The sequence below is a fragment of the Centruroides sculpturatus genome, unplaced genomic scaffold, assembly GCF_000671375.1.
Source record: "Centruroides sculpturatus isolate CEXI.00-Female unplaced genomic scaffold, Cexi_2.0 scaffold6, whole genome shotgun sequence".
In the NCBI taxonomy this organism is placed as follows: domain Eukaryota; kingdom Metazoa; phylum Arthropoda; class Arachnida; order Scorpiones; family Buthidae; genus Centruroides; species Centruroides sculpturatus.
Genome location: NW_019384869.1, coordinates 1,851,795 through 1,877,381, shown reverse-complemented (window position 1 = coordinate 1,877,381; position 25,587 = coordinate 1,851,795). Strand labels below are relative to the sequence as shown.

General features: G+C 32.0%; 1 protein-coding gene across 1 annotated transcript in view; it reads right to left on the bottom strand.

Annotated features, from left to right (window-relative positions):
* Window positions 1–25,587, bottom strand: part of LOC111630863 (arrestin homolog) — a 70,923-nt gene that overhangs the window by 18,937 nt on the left and 26,399 nt on the right. The window contains exon 2 of the mRNA XM_023375024.1: window positions 1,681–1,915. Within this exon, the coding sequence (XP_023230792.1) occupies window positions 1,681–1,915 (235 nt within the window). The remainder of the gene's footprint in view (window positions 1–1,680; window positions 1,916–25,587) is intronic.

Genomic DNA, 25,587 nt, shown 5'->3' with positions numbered 1-25,587 from the left:
AAAAGAATAAATTTTAAATATATTCTTTATAAAACAAAAAAAGCGTAAAAGTGTATTTTTTTAGAAAGGAAAACGTGTTTAAAACGCCAAAAGAAACCTTTTCTCCGTTTGTTTTCGAAGTTTTAATAGTTTTTTTTTTTACTTTAAAAACTTCTTTTAAAAACCCTTTTAAAACTTTTAAACATTAAATTGTTTCAAACTGTTTCAAATACAAAACAAAAAATCAATTTAAAGTGTTTATATTTATATTAAAACAATATTTTTTAAGGAAAGAAAATTTAATAATTAAAAAATAATAATAAAAATAAATTTATGTGGTAAGGAAATAAAACTTACTAGTTTTATTTATTTAGTAGAAGAAAAAAAACACACGAACACATAAATTATATTTAGAAACTACTGTAAATTGTTTTAAATAAACATATTCAAATATAAATATTTGTAGAAGTAAAATTTACCATAAAAAATGCTTATAAGCGAAGTTTTGATTATTGATTTCTGTCAAATGTAGATATATTGAACATAAAATATTCCTCGGTGAACAGCGGCACATATTTTCTTACTTTAAAATTATATCTAAAAAAAACTCGCCGTGGTTTATTTATTCCTTCTATAAAAATCAACGTAAAATTTCTTGTAAAAATCGTAAAAAAATTATTCATATTAAATAATTGAAAAATTTAAAATAAATTTATTTTACGACAGATCGGGTTCTACGCAAATGGAAACGATAGGGTTTAATGGGGGTCAAGAACGACGTCCTATAAAAAACTAATCTCTATTTAAAAGTACACGTGAAAAAAACCCGGTAAACTCCTGGTGGTTGAGGCGCGAACCCGCGACTAACTACTAGTGTTCGGTCGTTTTAGGCCCATCGGCGGCCAAGCGGTTCCTTTCCCCGAAAATCAGTTCGGTCGTGGGTTCGGACCTGGCCGGGTGGAATTTTCCGGGTTTTCTCCACTCCGTAACGTCCGAATAGGGGGTCAGTTAGCGGGAGCGTTTAAAAAGGCCTCTCACTCTAGGCAGATCGTCCGTGTGTCGCTTTGCCGTAATGTAATAAAACAAAAACAAACAAATCAGTTGTTCTATCCACTGGGATAGTGTGGACGGGGTTAGAGGAAAATAGGGGGAGAGCGAGTGACAACACTTAAGAAGAACTATACAAGACAGGGTTAATCGGTGGAAATTATAGAAAACTGGTAGTCTAAAGCTTTATTTATAAATACAGTATTTATTTATTTATGTAATAATATATATTTAATATAAAACTAATAATGTATTATTTCTATACTCAGATGTTAGTATTTTTATCAATTTTAAGTAAAACTTAGCGTGNTCGCTTCAGAGAGTCCTGATAAGAAAAGTTACCTCACGTTACACTCTTGAAAGAAGTATTCCACGTTACAGAGTCTTGAAAGGAAAGAAGCTCTACGTTACAGTCGTATGCGAACTTTTTTTACGAAGAACTTGCTTTTATATTATTCCTTTTTAGAATAATTAAATTATTAAATTAATAAAAGAAAAGAAAAAAAGTAGCGCATGAAATTTAATTTTCGTAGTCGCCATTATTTCATTTTCTTGATAAATTAAAGAAGATTTAATGTTTATTTAAGTAAGAATAAAATTGAATTATATTTGTGGAAATTGTTTTTCTTTAAGTAAAGAAAATCTATTTCTTACCTGCTTAAAATCTAAAACTGCTTCGGTATAAAATTTTAATCCCATTACTTCTTCGTCTTCCCTTCCATAACGAAAGACTAGAACAACTATGGCGTAGACCTTTCGATCTTTCAGATAAAGTGGATCTATATAGACAACACCATCGATAGGAGTCACCTTTCCATGGTCGTAAACAAATTCCCTGCTGCTCAGATATAAGGTTATTTGACCATTGGGAGATTGTTTCTTGAAAACCCTAATTAAAATATAAGGAAAACTCTAATTACTCATCCTTCCTTACAACTAAGTATGGCATCTGTAACTATGAAAGAAAAATATATTTTTATTGTATTATAACGTAATTTAATTTTCAATCGTTTGCATTTTTAATTTCGATTTCAACAATCGACTGTCGTTAAAATTATATCTTAAACATATCGCGGAGGACCACCTATACTAATAAATCAATATATATTTAATTTTTAATACAGTCGACCCCCCTATAACACTGTTGATAATTCCGTTTTATATGAATTCCATGTTGTACGAGTCATTTAGATTTTACAAATACGTGAACCGTTCACAGCCCAGCACACGTATTTGTAAAATCTAAGTGACTCGTACAACATTGAATTCATATAAAACGGAATTATCAACAGTGTTATAGGGGGTCGACTGTACTGCGCAACTCCCAAATTTGTCGTATTCCTTAACACATTTCTCGAGTTTTTATTAAAATATAAGGTGGCATCTTTTTTTAAACTCGTTCTGCCATGCGAGCACTAAGATGGCCTTTTTAGCGCGTTTGGCCAGGCGCACGATAGAGCCGCCGGCAGGCGAGGGAAAAGAGGCCCGACTTATCCGGACGAACCACTCCCGAAAAATTCCCGGAGTGGTCCTTACAGAGGTAGGTTGTCACTCTATTCGCTCGGCCGTCCCGATGTCTAACCTGTTGCATCTTAAGATTCATAAATTAAGTAGCGTGGGTATATAAGTAATTGTTTATGGAGTGGAGTGTTTACAAAAACATTATACTTTTGTTTCTGCAGTGTTGAGTAGTTATTCGTGCTTAATTAATTAATGTAACGTTCGGTTTAGTATTATTCTTAAGCCGGTTGATCGAGAATACGCATTACGTAATTTTGGGGTGTGTGCAACACCATTACGATGTTTTACAGTGGAAAAATATAAAAATAGCATTACGCAATTTATGGACGATCTAGATGACGAGTCACTCTACACACGAATCTACAATAACGTCCACCTTAAACGACGGCCATTTTTCAGGCATATTGAAAAATGCACACAAAATGATCTCCAAACAACTCCCACGTTCGAACAACGCCCATTTTTTTATGTCCCCAAAAAAAGGCCGTTGTTCAGAGGTTCGACTGTATTTCTAACTTAAAATACATCAGAAACACATACATTTTTTCATATTGCGCTCGTTATAACTATAACATATCGGTTTAAATCAATTTAGCTTTGTGAAAATGCTTCCGAAATTAAAATATAAGCTAAGTTTTAAAATAATACCGTCAAACTTTGATGTAACGCCATTAGTCGAATTCGAGTGTGGCGCTAAACCGAAGTTTGATGGAATCACTAAAGGATTCGTTGTTTAATACTTAGAGGAACATCCGTCCACAAATCTTTATTGGCGCTTTACGATAGCGCTAAATCCAGATTACCAATGCGGTTATAATGTAAACACGAATAGAAACATATAATCTCGCATTGTTTTCATTGTAACCGTTAAATGTCATTTTAAACGTAAATAATGTTAATGGATTTTCGTATCATATTATTTCAAAAATACTGCTTAAATTCGTGTTTTCCTCGATTAATTTAGTAAACAAACTTTTCGGAAATTCTGTTTATTTGTTAAAAATAAATTAAATTAGCTTATTTTTTGCACTGTTTTTCCAATAAATCAAAAAGTAAGTTCGGTTGATTCTTTTACGAAAATTAACGTAAAATTTTGTGTAAAAATTGTAAAATATAATAAAAAAATAATTTTAATTTATTATATGTGACTATTAATTAAGTTATGTATTAAATCATTGCAAATTTATCATAAAAAAAGCAAATTATATGCCAATATCCACGTTAAATAACCCACTGATAGGAAGTGGATAAAACCGCTGACACTAGTCGCCTGTTCGAACCTCAGCCACACACTGGTCACGTAGGGTTTTCCAAGTATTCTTCACCTGTTTAATATCTAAATAGGACCAGTTTCCTGTAGATTACGTGTGTAATAAACACGTAATCTACAGGAACACGTAAATAGGAGCCAGTTTTATACAGAAAATTTAATGCTTATTAATTTTAATAAGAATTAAATAAAAATCAAGACGAGGGAAGAAACATTTTTAAAGGACTCTTCGTTCTTTTCTTTTATTACATTTAATATCGCAACCTTGGGATTTATTTCTAAATTAAATCAACTGGAAAAATTCAGTTACAGTTTGACGTTATTGACAACAACAGAGTAACTCTAGCTATTAACATGATTTGGAGATTACCAAGGGCTTAATGAAGTCCCTGTGGTTTGTTCCAGAAATTTTATTTCATCCAAACACATAATGGAACTAATTCCACAACAGGACACATGGCATCTTTTACAAAAAAAAAAAACCAATATATATAATAACTGTATAAAATTTTATTTAAAAAATACACTTAAACCTGTAAACAGCGGCCACTGAAGAAAGCAAAAAAATGGCCGTTTTTTCGCAGGTGGCCGCCATTTAGAGGTTCGATCGGTTCGACTGGATCGTTCTTTTTGAATATTTTAAACGAAATTCAAAAAAGAATTACTCAATGTCCGCCGTTAAGAGGTGGTCGTTGTTGCAGGTTTGACCATATATTAATTTTTGTCTTCTCTTTAAAATTCATTTACTTATTTTTTACAATAAACAGGCAATTCTTTCTCTTTGTTTACTTTAAAAAATGCTTGTTATTACAAGACAAATAAATAAATTAATTAATAAAAATTTTTATAAGAACAAGAATAAAAAATAATGTTCCCGAATACGAATTTTTATATATACTAATTTTAATTTTAAAAAATGAAATTTTTATTATTTATTGTAATAAATGCCTCCTCAAACAACCGGGCAATGCCCAAAGGTATTTAATATTTCCTTCGAATACGAGAACCCCGATAAAATTTACGAGTACGAACACACAATAAATATAAAATAATTTTATTTTTAAAGTAAAATTAAAAAAAGAAATGCGTGTATTGTTTTAATAACAATAAATTTTTTTCTGTAATTAAATAAATTTTAAATAAATTGATTACCATTAAAATTTAGCAGTTCAAATGCAATTAATTTTGCTATAGTAGCATTTCAGGACATACGGAAGATGATTCTGTAAAAAATGATTAGTACAAAAACTGACCACTACGGCATTTTTGGCGCTTTGGGTCTTTTTTTAAAGTAAGTTTTGGTTATGGGGACGCGTAAAAAGTGTAATCTATCGAGGGCGTGTTACGAATTTTATGTTCGAAAGACAATATCACAGTGCGTGTGAGAAACATCGCAGATCAATTACATTCGGCCGTTGAACCACAATGCTCATCACTCTCAGAATGGTGCCACATTTAACGGTATACCCCGCATCATTCATATTGCTAAGGTCTCTGTATAGCGAGAATGTTTGTACAAATAAAATGTTTGTTTTTTGCAACGCTAAAAGTCCACGGTTTTAGTATAAATTTAGTTTTTAAACGGAAATGTCTTTCGCGTGTTTTGAAATGCCACCGTATCAGATTTGGTTACACGAAGAGTGCTAAATATCTCCGTAGATAGCGCTAAATAGGGGTACTTTAATTACAATCACTTGGTCTAGAAATGCAAAAATGCCAGGGGTAATTTCTATATGTATGGATGTTAGTGTGTGTGGGGAAACGATTTTGTTCACCCTCTTTGAAGCTTAATAACTCCCGTGATATCTGTCGAAAATTTCTGGAATTTTTAAGGGAGGGTTGTTTATTAGGAGAAGCGATGCTATTAAATTTTGGTGGTTACAGGTCGACGGGATGAGAGATAAAGGGGGTGGTGTGTATGTCGAGTAGAGTCGGACTTAATAATGATTTTACTCGTTATTAATATTCGCAATTTTTATAAAACCCATTCGTACCGTCAAAATTAAGCTTTCTGCCATTTTATAATAGTTAAAAATATAAAAATTTTTAATAATAAAATATTGTAACAGATGGAGCCATCAAATGTTGCCGAGAAAGTTAAGCAACTTCTGGATATTTTACTATTCCTTGTCAATTACCAGGTCACGAAATGAAGTGTAAAGCAAACATTTAAGTGAATTATTGAGGTGTGTAAATTTATAGTTTATTTATCAAAATATAAGATTATTTTGTAGCTGTTTAAAGAATTTATTAGAATCAATTAATAATAAGACTAATTATTCGCAACGAAGATTTTGGAAAATACTATTGCAAACAGCCGGAATGGTAAATGAGTTTGCTTCTTTCCTGGAGAGTTCGGGTTCGAACCCGGGTTTGTTTTGCACGTTAGACCCAATCCCTCGACCAGTTGCTCCTACGTTGTGGGCCTTTGAGTCTAGTCGAATCAATAAGGAGCGTGAAAGAAAGCCCTCTTAGAACCGAGAAAGTAAACCAATTTAAAACTAAAATAAAGGAAAATATCTTAAATCTTTTGCAGATTTTTATTACACCATTTGTTAGCAAAAATATTTTTAGTATGTTTATCATATAAGGAGCTTAGAAACAGCAGCGTATTGATAAAGATGATAAAAATAGACATTTCTGTTTGGAAAATATGTAATTCGTTCTCATCTGGCTCTAGGTAATGAAATGTTGATCTACAACTTTCTCGAATTTGTTTTCTAGAAGTTGATTTTGTTTGCTCGGTGATTTGTGTTATTGACAAAGCAACAACGGGTGTAGAACGAAGACAAAGTCCAGGTTCTTCTTATAAAGAAACGTACTAAACAAGAAAGATTGGTGTTTTTCAAACACTGTCACGTGGCTTTTTAAAGATTAAGGTGACAAATCGATATACTTTGCACCGAATATACTAGATACATTAAAGCGGATATCTAATTCTTAATTAATGCGTTTAATCGCACGAAAACATCGTTCCAAGATACTCTTACCTAAACTAAATCGGCTTATTTAAGCTTCTTACGCTTTAAACGTGACTGTTTTTGTAAACCATTTTCTTAAATGCCGTCTTAAGACAATTAGCTAAATAAAGATATTTAAAAAGTTCATCTAAAACAACCCGAAAGATATAAATGGGGTGATAGAATAAAGCAACGAAACACATGGCTACCTGCAAAGGAAAGACCTTTTATGGGAATCTGGTCCCTTTTTAGGTGTTAGACACGCGAATAAAACCTGTAAAATTACACGAGGCGCGAACCCGCGACTAACTACCAGTTTCGCTGGTTTCATCCACTCGGCCATTGAGAGGCGAAAAACTTTTACGATGAAAGATATAAATTCCCATTATGTATATTTAAAAATCCAGGTATTACTAGGAATTAAATGTGGGATAAGATATACATTCTAAATACTGTATAATGCAATAGCTTCCGGCTAGAGTTCTAAGTTATCGCCCAAGGATTCATAATTTAATAATTGAAACTATATTCAATAATACAATTCGAGTATTAATGAATATAATTCAATTATTTAAATGTTAATTAAATTTATACAAAATTGTAGATTTTAAATTTTATGTATTTAAATCCTTTGTGATAAAGAAATGTGCTCAACTAATTAATGATATAGATTTATCGGCATCTCATTAATATGGCTATTGCATGTTTAATTAACAGAAATATCGAGATGATTCTAATTAGCAAATACAAATTAATAATTAATTGGTATGTACAGCGAAACCCGTGTAAACCGGACTCGTACGGTACCGAATATTTTTTCTATTTTGACAGGTTTGCATTTTATTAAGGTTCCGCTTTGATGTTTACATTATATACCAAGCTTTGCTAAGTTTAATATACAGTAATATGTAATTTCTTACAGATTCAATGATATTTTGTACAAATTGCATTAGAAAATAAATGTAATTCATCATATTTACTGGAAATATCTTCGTCTAAACACGTATTGCAGCTAGAAAATAATAATACTTTTGTTTGCAATATTTATAATCGCACGAATTTCTGTCTCGTGACACCATAAATCTAAAGAATCGGGAGATTTACTCTCGTCTAGAACAATTGTTCTTAATCTGGGGTGCATGCATCCTGGAGGAATTGGATGGGATTAATGAGATATGGCATGGCAATAAGCGTGCCAGCTGCCAAGAAGAGAGTGCCTTCCGGGAGGACTTCTTATAGAAAAGTGTCCCTCTATTTAGGTATTAGACACGTGAATCTGGTAAACTTCACGTGGCGAGTTGGTAAAGCTCGAACCCGTGACCAGTTGTCGGTGGCTTTATTCACTCGGTCATTGCCAAATTTTATAATTATTAATACATTCAACAGCGGAAATTCCTAGCGAATTCTGAATCCGCTATCGAGGGAAATGTAGGGATTTTACCCGGCTTTACTCGGGAAAAATCTCTAAATGGGGGTATGATAAACAAAATTTGAAAGTTCATTGATTAATTTAATTTGTTTTGCCCGATTGTCGTTATAAATATGCTTTATCTATTTTACATTTGGACACGATAGTAATTAAAATTAATGGTTTGCATGTTGGAAAGTCGAAGAGCTCGAGGCTTTGGGAATTCGGTTAGATTGGTTATTGATTTTTCTCACAAGAGACAGCGCACAAACTTTTCTTTCTAACAAATGTTTGATAAAGTTTGAATGGAGTGTGATGGGTGCCATCCAGTTCCCTCGTCGAATTACTCTACTCCTCCACACGTGACGACTTTTACTAAATCTACCACAATAAATAAAAGATTGCATTTTCTGGAATTATTAGAGCAATTCTTCGCTTAATTAACAATATAATTTATAACATGAGTTTAAAATATAATCATTACATGTACTGTACAGTTATATGCATTCTATATATATATATACAGGTTGGTTCAAAAGTTTGTTAACCAATATTTAAGCTAATTTAAAGGCTAATAACTGGAACAGATGCACAATTGTAATTCACAATGAAGCATAATGAAAATAATCTTAAAATATATATATATCGGTTAACTCACTTTTGGGCACCTTATATAACGCTACGTAACGACAGATTTTCACTCGTATACATTCCTATCTACGTGTATACATTATACATATAACCGTATATAGGATGGTCCAAAAGTTAGTTAAACTGAGATATATTTTTAAGAACAATTAGAACAGTTCAGTCGCTTCGACGAATCACAAATCTCACACTTTCAAACCGATAAAGTCGGGCCGTGTTAACTAACTTTTGGGCCACCTCCGCGATTTACAGGAGTATAAAATTAGCTACTTTAATCGATACCCTTTCACTTCTCAACCGTCTCTAAATATATTTTAAATTAATGTAGCTTTGTTTATAATTTTAAAATTAAATTTATAAAATTACAGGATTAATCAAAATCTTAACAGAAAACTCATACTTTCGAGTAAGGAGTGGCACAAAAGTCGGTTAACCGAGTTTCGTTTGTATACGTCCGGGCTCATTTACGAATACGAGTCGCCGTTCCCACCAATTTTTCTGTTATGAAATTGGTGGAAACTGCATTAAGAATACGATTAATAATTTCAAATAAGGTAAATTAGTCTTTATACGGTAAAAAACTAATTTTACGAGTGACCCAAATATCAGTTAACTGGACTTAGATTTGTTGTGGCACTAATCTGTGACGTGTAACGGGCACTTCTCTTCCATCATATAATGACGTACATAAAAATGACAGGCCCTAAGCTACAGACGTAACGCGAGGCCCTCAGCTGCAGCTCGTTTTACTTCTCGCAATTAATCATGTTTCGTTTTGTGTATCTGGTAAACACGAGTTATGAACCGTGTTTAGAACGGGTGTTTCCATTGCAAACTTCGTATAAAATACTACTAAAAAATTTATGATTAACCGGCTTTTGGACCACCCTGTACATAAATACCATTAACCACGATACATTAAAATAATCCGAAAGATTTTTATCAACTGTATAAATTGTTAAAATATGTTAAAAGATTTTATTAAATAGGATTTTTAAGGTAATTTTGAAAAATTATCTTGGATTAATATTGATTACAAGAATTAAATTTAGTGGAGTATACACGACCATTTGGAAAGGTAATCTTACTTAATGATAACTGAGACGATCATCCTTCGATAATGAGACTTTTGACAAGTTGAGTATTAATAATCACTTTATTAACACCTAACTTATCAAAACAGTGTTTCTAGCCCGTAATTTTATCAATAACGAGATTAAAATTATTATAATATTAAAGACTTTTATCGATGAATTATTTAAAAGTTAAATGATTTAACCGTTTTCCTTCGTGATAAAGGAATAAATTATTTTCTGTTTACTCTGAAATTTTAATCAAGTTATTTAATAGAAATGATACGATGTAATTTCTAGTAATGGAACGTTTATACATTCTGAAAAAGAAACTCACACATTTTGGAATAAGAAATGTTGGAGAACGTTTCTAATACCAGAGAGATGCTGGAGAACATTCTCGGGATCAGAAGAAAGCATCGGGAAAAGATGCTGGAGAGCGTTTCCGGCATCACTGAGATGCAGGAGAATGTTTCGGTAGCAGAAAAATTCTGGAGAACGTTTTCAATATCAAAAATATGCTGGACAACACCAGACATATAGTTTACAATGCTAAGAGACGAGTCTATTAAAGAACGACTTTTAATTCCAGACAGAAGTCGGCGAGCATTTCCGGCAATCGACAGAAGTTGCAGGACATTTTCAAAATCACAGAGGTGTTAACCAACATATTCGAGATCATACAGGTTTTGAAAAACGCTTCTATTTAAGAGATAATGACAAACGTTTACGTACTGTATCTAAGAAATTCGAATATTCTGCCAATGTGAAAAAGTAAAAAATATATTCTTTGATTTATTTGAAGGATAAATTATCATATTTTATTTTTAAGCATTTATAAAAATTAGATCGAAACGTATAATTTTTTAAAGGAGAATGTGCGATACAATTAAATAAAACACTGATTTTGTACAGTCGAACTTCCAATAACTGCTACTGCTAAACGGCTACCAGTGACGCGTTATAGATTCGTGGGGCCCGGACAAATTTGAATTGGGGACCCCCACGTACTGCGCAGTGTTGACTTCAGACATTTTTCTTCCATGGAATTTTTTGAGGCAAATATTTTCTTATAAAACATTGGTTCGGGGCCCCGGGCAATTGCCTTTTTTGCACTTAGAATAACGGGCCACTGACGGCAGCCATTTTTTCGGAAATATATCTTTTGACACAAAAATTTATATGAAATAAAATGGCCGCTAATTGGATGCTCTGATCTCCTCGGTGGCCGTTGTTTAGACGTTCGACTGTATTTTTCTGCCTACCAATGTAACTTTAAAAACAAAATGAAAATTTTCAATTAAGTTGTGAGAAAATACAGTATTTGACGAAAGAATAGCAGAAATTTCGATAACATTTTCAAAATTATTTCAAAAAATTTAAAGAAATTCACAAACACGTAACTTGTTCATACGAATATTTTACAGCGTGGGGAATGTAGCGTTTGAATATAGGATATGTACTGTACCTAACCGACAGACATACCCACAGGCAACTCTTTTTATCTATATACTTTAGTACGTAGGTAATACAATTCATTATATTAAGTAAGATGTAAGATTTTTACCAGTCGCCATTTTCTTTATGGATGATTGTCTTAGAAAATATGAGATTGCGACGTCGATGCGATGTTATGAAAGAAGAAGAAAGTGACCGGAATGTAATATTGATATGTTGTATTTGTCTGTATTACCGGACATTTATTCGATTGTAAGAAATATAAATGAAGTCAGTGAGGAAAAGTGATTACTTTAATTGTTCCAACTGAATCATTTTTACTTTTCTGATAGTGTTTTATTAATAAAAATCACTACAATATTAATAATAATTTGTATACTTATAATGCGTAATGTACTGTATTGTGTGTAGTGAATGATTTAAACAATTAATAAGTATGCAAATTCCTGCAGCAATTAGCGAATTTCACGTTATGTTTAAGATTGTAGTAATTAATGCACCGTTTATATCAAGACGTACCATACGTGTACTTATTTAGATGCACTCGTTCTATAAATTTATAGCGTCTATTCTTAACATACCGAGTGAACGTAATTAAAGTAGCCCTATTTAGTTCTATACGGTAAAAGAGTAATTGTATAAAGTTTGTTTGAGGCGCATCGCATCATCATCCCCGCATCCCTTTCGCGCCTCTCCTGGAGAAGCAAACTCGCTTGTTAAAATCCAATGAATTAAGAGAACATTAACGGCAATGTTTTTATTTTACACAATAAATAATCGTGTTTTTATGCGTGAAAAAACATATTTAAGTATTTGCGTAAGGAATTAATAATTAACACATTATTAATTGCATCCGCTTGTCTTAGTAAGGATTTCGGGGTAAAGAAATTACGTAAATAAATACGTAAATCGACACAAAATTAAAAATTTGTAATATTTAAATTAATTGTATTACGTATTTATTTAAAATAATATTTAAAATTTAATATATTAAATATTAAAATATTCAAACATTTAGAAATTATGATTTTCTTTACGTAAATATTAACTTATAATTATGGAATTCTTACTCGAATTCCTAACATAAATATAATTGAGGGAAATTATCTTTAACAATTAATTTTAATTAAATTTTTTATTATTTTCTAAAGAAAGTGTGTTATTTATTTTTTTGCAATAAACAGGAATTTACCACACCGAGCAATGTAATTGTTATGGCTTTATTGTTCTTACCATTAAATGGCAAGAAATAGGCATCTGTTAATAGTTCCCGCTTATTCCAGTGTTTATTCGAGTGCTCAAATATTAAAGATACTGTACAGTACGTACTAACGATCGAGTGGATAAAACTAGAGTAGCGACACACGAATCATCACCCGGCCTATGGGTTTACATTAAGAAATGACGATTTTTTTTCAGTTTAATAAAGCATTTTATTCGTTTTTTTTATTCAACAATATGACGGTTGGACAAATATTACGGGTTCGATAAGCTTTAAATCTCTAGCATTAGTATTTTTAAATAAAAATTCATTTTTTTACTTATTAGAAAACTTTTAAATCGAAATTCCAAAGGTTATTTTAAAGCAAACGTAAGAAATCAGTCAGTAGCTAACGAGATAGGTCAAAACTACTACCGTATTTACTAATTTGACAGGATTTAACGTTGGAATATACAACGTACGCGTGCTTACGCAACACGCAAAGGTAAAGCCGAGTGTTGACCCGACGTAACTCTTCTCCTCTCTCCCGGAAAAGAAAAGTGGATGCTGGACGTTGCTAATTTAAACCATTTTTCGACAGCATCAATAAACCGAGCGGTCGTTAAATATTCTGGTTTATTCACTTCTTTTGAAAAAAATCTTAATCCACCGCTTATAGGACGACTGATGACACGTGTGGATGTTTTCGCTTTCATTTTTTGAAAATGTGATGGCAATAAGTCTTCCTCATAAGAGTTAGTATAGGAGTTAGTTTGAAATTTAAGTTTTGTCGTTGATCTAGCAATTTATTTATATGCCGCCATGATATATCAGTTGGTAGATTGAATTTTTCTTTTGTTTCTTCTGTTATTTCTATAATTTTATTTGTTATTAGCGTACTTTTTATATTTTAAATGAAATGTGGTACATCTGCCAGCGGATAAATCTTTTTATCCGAATTTAAAGGATGCTTTATGGAATTTACTATTTGGCCGCGACCACCCGCCGCCATGTTCCATTTTTTCCGTAATGCTTTGTCGGACGATCCCGTGTCTGATGTAACGCTAACGGCATTTAAACCTAATTGTCCGACAAGAGTAATTATTTGAAATATATTTTCATATAAACTTCCATCTACAGGGTTACCCGTAAAATATTAAACTACGACTCGTTTCCGTCGTAATCTCGTTAGCGTAATCGCAAATACACGAATTGCAGTCCCAGAACGTCCGGGTAAAGTGACATCGGCAATACACGTGTTATTACCGTTATCAAACATTTTCGAAGGAATTATTGCCATTTCATCTAACAGAATGAAGCCATCTTTATCCCGCTCGTTTTAGAATAATTTCACTTTAATCTTTAAAAATTCGACGACTTCTGTTAGGATCCCACTTTCAAATATTAAATTTTGTAACCGTCTTTGTAAAGTTCTGATTGAAGGTAATGGAGTGTTTTGTTTTAATAATTCCTCGTATCCACTAGTTCCGCAAGAAAATCTTAATTTCGGAAATTTAGTAGAAAATTAAATTTTGGGTATATTTTGCTACCTTACACTAATTTTTGAATATCTTTTTGTACAATACAAACAGTTTATATATAGTTTTTTGTTTTAATAACATGGCTTAAGTGGATATCGGATCTAATGTAAACAGCTACGCAAATTATCGATATTTTCATTTCTTGCCTTATATTAAAGCTTAAATATGAACGTAAACATTAAAGTATAGCAAATTCGTGCCTACCTGTTGTCAAATGTGTTCAAAAACTTCCAGATTTCTTTATAAACGACTTTAAAGAACACTTATCATTCGAAATATACAGAGCCACGCGCACTTTTTGTCGGAACACGGCGGATTTTAACCGCGTGATACAACTATCCATCAGAAAATTTGACAACCCATTGTCGCTACTCTAATGATCTAGGTGTCCTAGATAAAACCACTGAACACTGATAGTTGGTAGCGGGTTCGCATATGACCAAAGTGTTTCTTCACCTAAATATGGGCCAATTTCCCGTAGACAGTTCCTCCCTTGACAGCTACATACGTATTGTCTTATCCCATCAATCCAAATAGCGTATTTATAGGCAGTTAATTATGGAAAATAAATGACTTTTTATAAAATTATAAAGCTTAATTTTTAAATAAATTACATTAAAATTGCTTTATTAATTAAATACATACTTTGAGTAAACACCACAATAAGAAGTATCTTAATACCCTTTAATTAATAAACTAAGATAAATATAGTACTTATATTGTGCATTTAAATATCATAAAGTTTCAGAATCTCTTATTCCAGAATATGGAAAATATGAATACACGATAGGAAATCTTAATACAAAGTTGATTCCTGAAACAATGATGAATTTAACTCTCAGGCTCTTAACCTCTTTGCGCTTTCTGCCTGTTTATGATAAATAAATTCGTGTAGAAATTTAATTATGATGCTTTAGAACACAAATGTCTAGTGAGAAAACTTTCGACTTTCTTAGATAAGGAATGTCGTTTTCGTGCACTGTACGAACTTATACAGAACTCTGGAGAGAAAGGTGAAAAGAGTCGACTTTTCTGTAGGGATTTTGATCCTTTCCTTCTCTGTAAGGAAGAGAAAAGAGTTGAGGAAGCATCGCCAATGGTAAGTTTGGTAACTTTTGCTGAAGTCTCAAATATCGTTCAAGAATTTTTGTGTCCGTTATTCTTCTCTTTGCTTTTGCTTTCCTGTTTCTTGGGGTATTCACTAAACTTCTGGGAAATTTGTGTTTCATTAAGTTTTGCTATTCGTAATTACGAGCCTTTTTTCGGAGGACAAGACTGAGGGCCATAATTCCGCTTTCCTTTCTTCCCTTTCTTACATAAGTAAAAGAAGAAAAAGCAGAAGAAAGATCAGGAGGAAAAGAGAGATGATGGCAAGGAAATTGTAACTTAATCTTTAATGTAATGTTGTCTAGACCACTGGTTCCCAACCGTTTCGTGGCATCTAAAATCCCGATGCCCCTTGCGATATATAATTCTTATTATTCAAAAAGAACTCCTATTTACGTGGAGAAAGCCTAAAAGGCCATTAATTTGGTTTAAACAAACTTCCAAAGAACATGGCATTTATGAAAAATAAAAATAAAAGAACGAAAAAAACAGTTGAAGTACCGAGAAAGATGTCACTAAGAAATGGTTTTAAAAATAATAATAATAATAAGCGATACGAAAACACAGGAAATGAAGTTTCAAAACATATAATAGAGAAATGGAATGCATAAATATAAGATCAATATAAAAATTATTTATAATATAAGTAGATACATTTATGTGTCAAGGCCCTTCAATAATAATAACTGAGTGCGCACACTAAATACTTTTTAAATTTATTCTAAGATCGCAATACTTATCGACGCACAATGAAGTCTCGAGACATTTGACTCGCTCCAAGTAGCAATAGAGAGGTAAGGAGTAAAGATAATCTAAAGTTTTGATTCTAAACAGAAAAGGCTCCGAAGATGGCGTGGAAAGAGGAAAATTTAAAAAACATTCCTAGATAAATTTATGAAAAATAAGATATAAGAACAATTAGTAGGCTTTCAAATTCATTGCCCCCTGTGGCACGTGAGTTTTCCGTGTTTTCTTCACTCGTGTAACACCTAAATAGGAGCCAATTTCCCATAGAAACACCCATAGACAGTCTACCAATGGAGACACCTCATTGGTAGACTGTCCACGCATTGAATTGCCTTCTTCCACGAAGCCAATCCTTAGAATTTCACAATTTTCATTCCAAAAATCATTTAATTTAAAAAAAAATTGTAAATTTAAAAGAAATTTTAGGTTTAAATAGCAAAAACTTGTACATATTATTGTCGACGTAGAGAAATTATCTTTAATTTTATACCGTGAAGTGTTCTTAGTTTGTGCTTGACGTTCGTTCGAATACTTTAACGCGAATGACATTTCTTTCCAGTTACTCTAAATTTAATTATCTAATTAATAACAGATGAATTTCTGCTAACTTTATTTTAAAGCATTAAATTAATTATTATAAGCAAATGATATCCTTCATTAGGTTTTGAATCTGACAATTAGATTTCTAATAAATTTTATGCAGTTGTCGATATAATTTCCTAAATACAATGTAAAAACGATAGCATTCGAGTTAAATTTCTTATTAAATTTTACAGATTTAAAAGCCTTGAAGTTTGTTAATTATGTTTTATGCGTTGAAGACACACTGGCGAGTACAAACAAGCGTGTTTCTGTTATAAAATCATTGGAAACGTGGTAAAGTATATGACTTTTATTCTCTAAATAGTATAGCAATTCCGAAATTACAATGGTTAATCGACTTTTGAACTACCCGCGTAACATGGATTGATGGAATAAGGAAAGGCGACGCAAGAGCGATTTGCTCCTCAAAGATTTTCTATGAGGAAATGGTTCTTATTTACGTAGCCTATTAGTTGATGAGCCGCGTGCGGATCCTGTATGGGTTGATAACTTTTATTGTTATTGATAATTATATCATTCAAGTATAGCGAGTTAACGCGACTTCTAGGCTAAATAGCTGCTTCGAATGCCATTAAGTATTTAAAGAAAACAGCTATTTAGTTTGTAGAATGGTTAACTGACTTTTGGATCATCCCGCTTAACTGAAAAGCTGTTATTGATAAGTGTGGCATTAAAATATAATTGAGTTCTTGAACTTTCTTAGACTAAGCGAAGAATTTAATTAATAAAGTTCATAATTTGCTTCGATATTCGTCTAAAAAATGAATTTTTTAGCGTATTCGTCCTTGAAAGGAAATATTTACGATCGTTCTGAGTACGTTCTAACACGGTTACACCCACATCCAAGCGTAATAAGTGACAAAATTTATGGGCACGAGTAACATCGTTACGCATAAATCATTAATACAGTACTCGATAACATTGTAGAGAATTGCTTTTATTCTATAAGTTTATAAGCTCATAAAACATATTTTTAGAATTTTCGAAATATCAGATTAATAATACAAAAGGAAAGCGATAAAACTTGACATTTTAATCTTTAAAAAATCTTATTTTTAAGCGCGATAAAGGCAATTGGATTTTTAGAAATTGAATAGCGTTTAATCGGCTTCCCAGATAAACAGCCGTTCCTATGAGAACGTGCAAGAGGACTGTCAAAAATAGGATCCGAGGACACAAAATTTGCCTTCGTAACTGATAAATTGACACGATAATATCTAAGCATAACGATTAAATATCAAACATTGAAGTCATTTCCGGGATAATCGATATAAATTATTCATTAAATGCAAAATTTGACAGTTAAGAGATGCAAAAGATATAAAATTTAAGCGCTGTGATCATCAAATATACGTTTATTTACATCTTGAAAATGTAACTAATACATTAAAATTATTAAATAATAACTTTAATTCTTGTTTAATATAGCAATTGATAATAAATTAATGAGTTGTAATAAATTTATTTGAATATTTATGACATTTTTATGAGCCGTTTTATCATGTTTAATGTAGTTTGTTGCCACGCTGGAGTGCCATTTAGTTGGGAGGGATACACTACGTAATGTTAAATATTGGACGAGGCCCACTATTTAGACCCGCTGTCAACTTTTTTTGCGCTTGAGAAAGTATAATATAACACGTGGCCATCGTACTTAACTACTGTAAAATCCTTCAGTAAGGCCTTCACTCTGCTGTAATTAAATTCGTGTTATACTTTATCCAGTGCGAAATCTATCGTAGGAAGAGTCAGCAAGACATTCTAGATCAAATCTCATATTCCTTTTATAGGCCTATATTAAGAGGGGAAAATACCTTCGTACTTGTAAAATATATAATACAGTTTCTTAAACTATGTTTTGATTTTTTAATATCACTGAAAGATATTCCAGTATATTTGCGTCAATCTATGCGGGGTTACCCCTGGTGCCAATGAAGTTATTGCTAAGAAGTAATTTATGAATTGATGACTGCATTGATATGTGCGGGAAATCCATACTGAAGGACGAAAGATATTTAAAAAACTGATATTCGTGCTTTTATTTGGTACATTTTTGTCGCTGTAACCATATTTTCGTACGCAAAACCCGCAATGGCGTACAGTCTGCAAACAACTGCTAAAAGGAAAAGAAAACCTCCGTATAATCCCTACCTATACCCTGTGCCCATGGAGCGTGGCAAGTTTGTAATTGCAGTCTAAAATCGGCAGATAACCCGCCCAATTGTGTAACCACACTCCTTTTCATATTGTCGTTTAAAACAACATATTCTTTTGATAAAATTTTAAAATGAAATAGTATGTAACAAGTTACGATTTCTAGTTCTAAAACTCTTAGCTTATCTGTATTTTTACATATAAAAATTATTAAAATATTATTAAAAATTAGCGCTTGAAAATATTCTTCTTGGATCCGCCCAGTGGGATAAAACCACTGAACGTTACTCGCGGTGTTTGTGGGTTCTCATCTGACCAATGGCCACGTGGAGTTTTCTCAGTTTTCTCCACGTCTCAAACACCTAAATACGGGACAGTTTCCTCATAGAAAGTCTTCCTGGGTGACAAGTCTTCTTGGAGGATCGTTCATATGCTGCGTTGCTTTGTTTCGTCGAACCGATCTTCTTGGATCATTCAAGGAGTAAACAATTTCCTCTGTTTTAGCTTTAAAGGTCGCTCCACCTCTTGCTGAAACTTCCCAAGTCCTTCTTCTCGATTTAAAAAACCAAGAGGAAGAAGAGACATAGGAAAACCCTTCTTCCATTCTAAAATATTTTTTTCAAGTTTTAATGCAAAATTACGAAATATTCGTGGTACACACCAATGTGCCACAGCAAGACCATCGATTTACTAACGAATGAAGCAATATATTAGTTTTTAAAAAAGTATTATGATATTGCTATTGTCCTATAAAACAAAGTTAAAAATTAAATTATCTGAAATATTGTAATAATTATTTTCTGTTTTATTGTTTATTCGAGCATCGGTTAAAGAAATTAACATTTTTCTTGGGTTTTTGAAGCTTTCTAACTGCTTTAAATTGTCTTTATTTGTGATCAGTAACACATGAAAGGTATCTTTAATTAGTAGTTCATCGACTTCTATAAAATTTACATATAAATGTAACTGTAATACGTAGCTAAGCAATGATTTAATTTGTAAAAAACACAGAAATTCGTTGATAATTACATACCTTCCATCAAAATTAGAAAAACGTTCGAGCGAAATAAATGATTTCCACCTTAATAGTAATTCAACCTCAGCTATTTTTCACATTAATTAAGTTTTCACTACCAAAAAAATGGAGGGATGAGAGAAAAATAGGAAGCGTAACATTGAAAATTCCAAAAACAGCGTTACAATTTACATATACAATCAAATCTCGATTTAGCGCCAGCTTTTTGTCTCTAAGACTGGCGGTTAATCGAGCACGACACTAAACTGAAGTACTTAAAACACTAAGTAGTAGAATTTCGGAGTTTGGAATCACGTAATTATAGCGCAAAATTGTACATTCAGTAATTTAGAGCCTTTATTGCCAGCCCGATGACCAGAATAAGGCTTCATCCTATCACTCTGAGGGATCCAGAGTCGAATTCGGGCGAGCACTCCCTAGTAATTTTTCGGGGGGTGGTTATTACGTTCTTCATCCTTACATTGTAGGGGCCGAACTAATTCGCGATGGTTACGATTAAAAGGCCCTCTTTAGAGCGGCAAAGGATGGTGCGTTGACGTTATTTAGAAGTGTACTATATCGAGGATTGACTAATATACATATAAAAACTTAAGATTTTATAAATATCGAGCTTACATTTTGTTATAAAAATAAACTTTACAAAGAACATATATAAAAAAATTCAGAACTTATGAAAAGAAATTGAAGAACGTCATAACATACTTCAAAGATTCTTTACATTTATATATATATGAAAGGTTTTACATAAAAGAAAAACAAGTAGACAATAGTACAAGAAAGTAAACAAAATATAATCCGATATAGAAACTTTGAAGAAGGAAAAATATATATTTTTTCATGATTTAAGTTACGAATTCTCGCGAAATTTTGAATACGAGTTGTTAATGTTGTGTGTGTTACGAAGTTACGACCGTGGACTACACGAATTTTGCTCTCAGTTACTACTTTTGACTGCGAGCTGCGAATTTTGCTCTTAGTAACCCGCTCCTGACTGGACTAGGAATTTTTAAAACCATGTAGAATATTTTTCATATATTTTATTGCGTGTTTATTGATGAAAAGTGACTAAATCTAGTAAGTTCCGTGCATTAATACGTAGTTAAAAGAGCCGAAAATTTCTTAATAACGTATGGAATGAAAAGAAGTAAGTAATAGAGAAATCTTTGAAGTAGAAATTGCCAAGAAAATTTCTACCAAAGGCAAGTTATGATATATTTTTGCATCGCCAACTTCACTTTGCAGGGAGCAGCAGTCGCTTCTCACATTCTACTTCATAGAGTATCGACAGATCTTGTGTAGTTTGGAAATTCTTTCAGGAAATTAATTGAGTAGCGAGGACATAACGGATCGATCAGTCTAACAAGATCTATAAAATGTTTTACTAGAAAAAAAGAAAACTTAGTTTTTCTACAAAATTTATTCTTTATTTAAATGAAAATCTGTTAAATTCGTCGCAGATATTCAAATTATACTTTCTTCCCTCATTTACATTTTAATGACGTATAAATTTCGGATCCTTATCAATTTGTGTCAAGGTTTCCCAATCTTTATTACTCGCCATTCTCTCAAAATATAGTTCGTAGGTCGCGATCTACCGGTTGGAAAATATATCTTTAAAGTATTTAAAAGCATAACTAACAGTTTAGATTTACACTTAATATTAAAATTTCATATTAAATATTTAAACTTACCAAACTTTAAATAAATTTAACAACTAAATACGCGTTAATCTGTGTTTATGTTTCGATTATACGGTAGTTAGCCATTGGATTTTATAAAACAATATGATATATTTTTAAGACAATGCTGCGTATATAACTGTAAATCAACTGAAAAAAGTTATATTTAATAAATCGACCGCTAAACTTTTACAACAAATTAATATCGTGAGATTAGAAGTCCAACACGTGATCGATATCGTCGTGTTCCCTCCCTCGACACGCCACACCCTTAAAAGATGATTAAAGTATCGAAGCGGGTTTTAATTAGGAGCTATAAAGATCGTGTTTAGGCAAAGATAACATTCTAAAAATACACATTAAAAGGTTAAATTCCTCTAAAAAAACATCATTCTTCGAGAAATCGATACCATAATTTCGTACGTTCTTCCGTTACAAATCGAACTTTTTCTTTGACTATATTCTATAAAAGTCCCTAAGTTGTAAGAAATATGGAAATAAGAAGCTTTTAAATTGTGTTTTTAAAGAAAAAAACGAGCACTTTTTTCCTTAAAAAACACAATTTTCCGGTTATATTGGGTCTGAAAAAAATCAATAAAGTGATCAACGAGTGAGTTGATAAATGATAGACGTTAAGTAAAGAATTCTTTGATATAAATTTATCTCGTTTTAATTAAGTGATAAAATAAATAAAACTTCTCAAATAAGTAGTTTAAAAGTCATTTAAGATCATTTTTATATTAGACCTACATTTTTTAATATATTTATGTTAATTCCCAACTGCATGGTAAACTCGAATATCGAAGATAAAAGACTTCATTAGTAAGTTGGAAAAGTTTAAAAATTATAATTTCAATATGTTAATTACTGTAAATTTATATTTATGTACATTTATAATATAATTTTGTGCGTTAAAACACAATAAAAAAGGGTATTTAAGTAAATAAAGCCTCATCTTACGTTGGAAGATGTAAACATTATAAGCAATTGATGACATTGGCAGAATGATGAAAAAAATTGGAAAAAAACGAAATAAAATGAATAAAAATAAAAATGTTCGATGAAAAATAGCCTGTTATTTTAACTTTATTTTAAATGTAAGTAAACAGAATAAAATATAGAAGAAAAATAATTTTGATTTAATTTTGAAGACTCAAATCTCTTGAGCATTCGAAAAAAACCATGGGAAAAAAACGTCAAAGTTAAAATCGATAGTTAAGTGTAAAATCCATTTATTGTTACACTAATGGATTTTAAATATAGTTTTTTTTTATTTTTTAAAAATAAAAATTCTTAGAAATAAAATGTCGCGTGTGAGATAGATTATGGAAAATGGAACTTTACAACTTGTAAGGTTCGGAACTAATGTATGAACTCATCGTAAAATTTCACTCCCTTTAAATTAGAAAGTAATTTTATAAACTATTTTACTTATTTATAACTTTAAGGTTTAGATATTGGATTGACGGATAAGGCGATGCAACGTATGGACGATTTGCCAAAGAACAGTGCCTCCAGGTAGGACTTTATATGGGAAGTTGGCCCCTGTTTAGGTGCTAATTACATACGTAAAGAAGTCGGGAAAATCCCGTGGGGGGCGTACCCACGACCGGTGTTTATTGGTTTTATCTATTCGCCCACTGTTGAGCAAAATTCGGACACACAATTGATAAATTTAAATATTCAGAATGGCACATAAGTCAGTTAACTGCTTTCTTTTTCAAATATTTTCTACTGAACGATCAAGTTTTTTCTGTTTAATCCATAAATTACAAGGTTAAAACCTTGTAATTTATGGATTAAACAGAAAAAGAGTTATATTTATAATTTTAACAATCCTTCGAGCGATTCACACAGTTAACTAACTTTTGGGGATTAACATTTAACATTTCTCGACCAATATCGTATTTATTTTCCACACTTTCTCATTCTCTCTATCTGCCCACTGCCCTACAGGGAGCTTCTCTCTTCTTTCTCGTCCCTTCACTTTTTTTTTTTCAATGTAGACCCTTCAATAGGCTCCACTGTCTAATAATAATATATTATGATATAAATGAATATAACTACAGTAGAATTTACGTATATAACGCTCGTATACATTTGAATAATTAGCTTAATAGAGTTATTTCCATAAAATTGAACGCACGTTGGAATATGGCAACGATAAATCAATACAAAGAACTTGTGCCTAATGATCCAACTACTAAACTTTGGTGTAAATTAATATCGAGACTCCAACCCCTGATCGATATCTCACCACACCCTTTTAATAATAATTGTTGGAACATATTACGACATTTAGGCCCTATCTGGGAGACAGCTTTCCCATTTAGTAAGGGCCTCGAAAGCACCGTGGGTTCGGTAAAGTTCAAAATAGGGCTAGTGAGGAACGAGCGCAGATCACTCTCATAGAGTTCTTTAGGTTTTTCCACCACCCGGACTCGATCCCAGATGCCCTTCCTCTACTAATTCTAGGTATAAGCAAGGGGTGGCCCATAAACCAATTACCAATTTAAAACTGTAAATTTGAATTTTTATTTCGGACAGGAGGATTCGCATACACAGTCGAACCTTCAATAAAGGCCGCCTCTAAACGGCGAACATTTATTTTGGAAAAATTATAAACACTAATTTAACATTAAAAACATGGGCACATATTCGTGTCAGTACATAAATTGCATAAAATTTAATTAATTTTGCACTTTATATTCTTTGTTAATAGTATAATTTTAATTTATATTTGAGCCTTATATATTTATAATTAATTACATTTATATATTATTGGTAAATATATAAATATACCACTTAACTGCTTGTTATATCGTAATATAAAGCCAAACCTTTAAACAACGGCCACTGCGGGAACGTAAAACACGGACATTGCCTGAAGGTTATTTTGTATACATTTCAATACAAAAACATTTCTAAAATAAATGGCCGCCGTTTAGAGGTGGCCTTTATTGAAGGTTCGACCGTGTAGGCGAATCCTCTTGTCTGAAATAAACACTAACAAAACATATTGAGCAATTTTTCATTCTAAAGAATTTAATACAAATCTTTTCGCTGAATTATTAAATTTATTGGACGGAAAATTTTTCATCTCAACTTTATTTTTATTTTTTTATTTCTTATTTTTCTGGAATAAAATCCAAGTGAACTCGGTATCTATTTTTATCCGGCATCTTTTTCATACTATTTACAGGTTGAGATATATTCTCTTTTCCTGTGGTAACTTAAGGTGTTTTCTGGTAGAGCTTCATCAATTTGACGTTAGAAAAGACGAATGAATCATCCAATAACCAAAAATAAATATTTTATGCAGATGTTTCTACCATAAAAAAATTCCTACCCCCAATCGTCTCGTTTACTTTTATTGATATAAATCACGGGATAACATTGTTCGGGAGCATCTATTCAATAACTCGTATATGTTTTAATTAAATTCATTATAAATGTATCTAAATTACACAAAAAATGTATTCCTAATTAAATCGATGCAATTTTTGGTGTCGTCGAATGCATCGATTCGATTGATTTACACGGAAAAAGGTACGCTTACACACCTTTGACGAATGTTTAGTTATAATTAATGTTAAAAACGTGGGGAGGAATATGTTTTTTTTTCGTGAAATTTAGTTAAATCAACGCACTCGTCCGATTGAAATATAATTGTAATTAGGCCGCAATTTGAAAAATATTGTAGACCTATAAATTCCCACTGTCTATCTGTCTGTCTGTCCTTCATTAATCTCATTAATGTGTCAGAACAGACGAAAATCAAAACAAGATACGGAAAGCTTAGGCGCAAGAGGCCCAGATTAAATATAGAAGAACTTCCGCTCTAAACCGGACGTTACGCGAATTTAATTCAAATATTTCTTTCCGAATAGATGACCGGCACGACTCTATTGTTATCGGGAATAGCATTACGTACAGGGACAAAACGCTACAGATTTGAGATTGAAAGCATATATTTTAAATTAAATAAATTAAGAACGTGATTAAAAATTACCGCCCGGCATTTGACAATGCCACAATTGCTGGTTAAAGTTTAAATTCATCAAAAGTACAGTCAAACCTGTCAACGACGAGCACTGAAGAGAAAACAAAATTGGCCGCTATTCGAAGGTGGTCGTTATTAGCGGTTACAGTGCA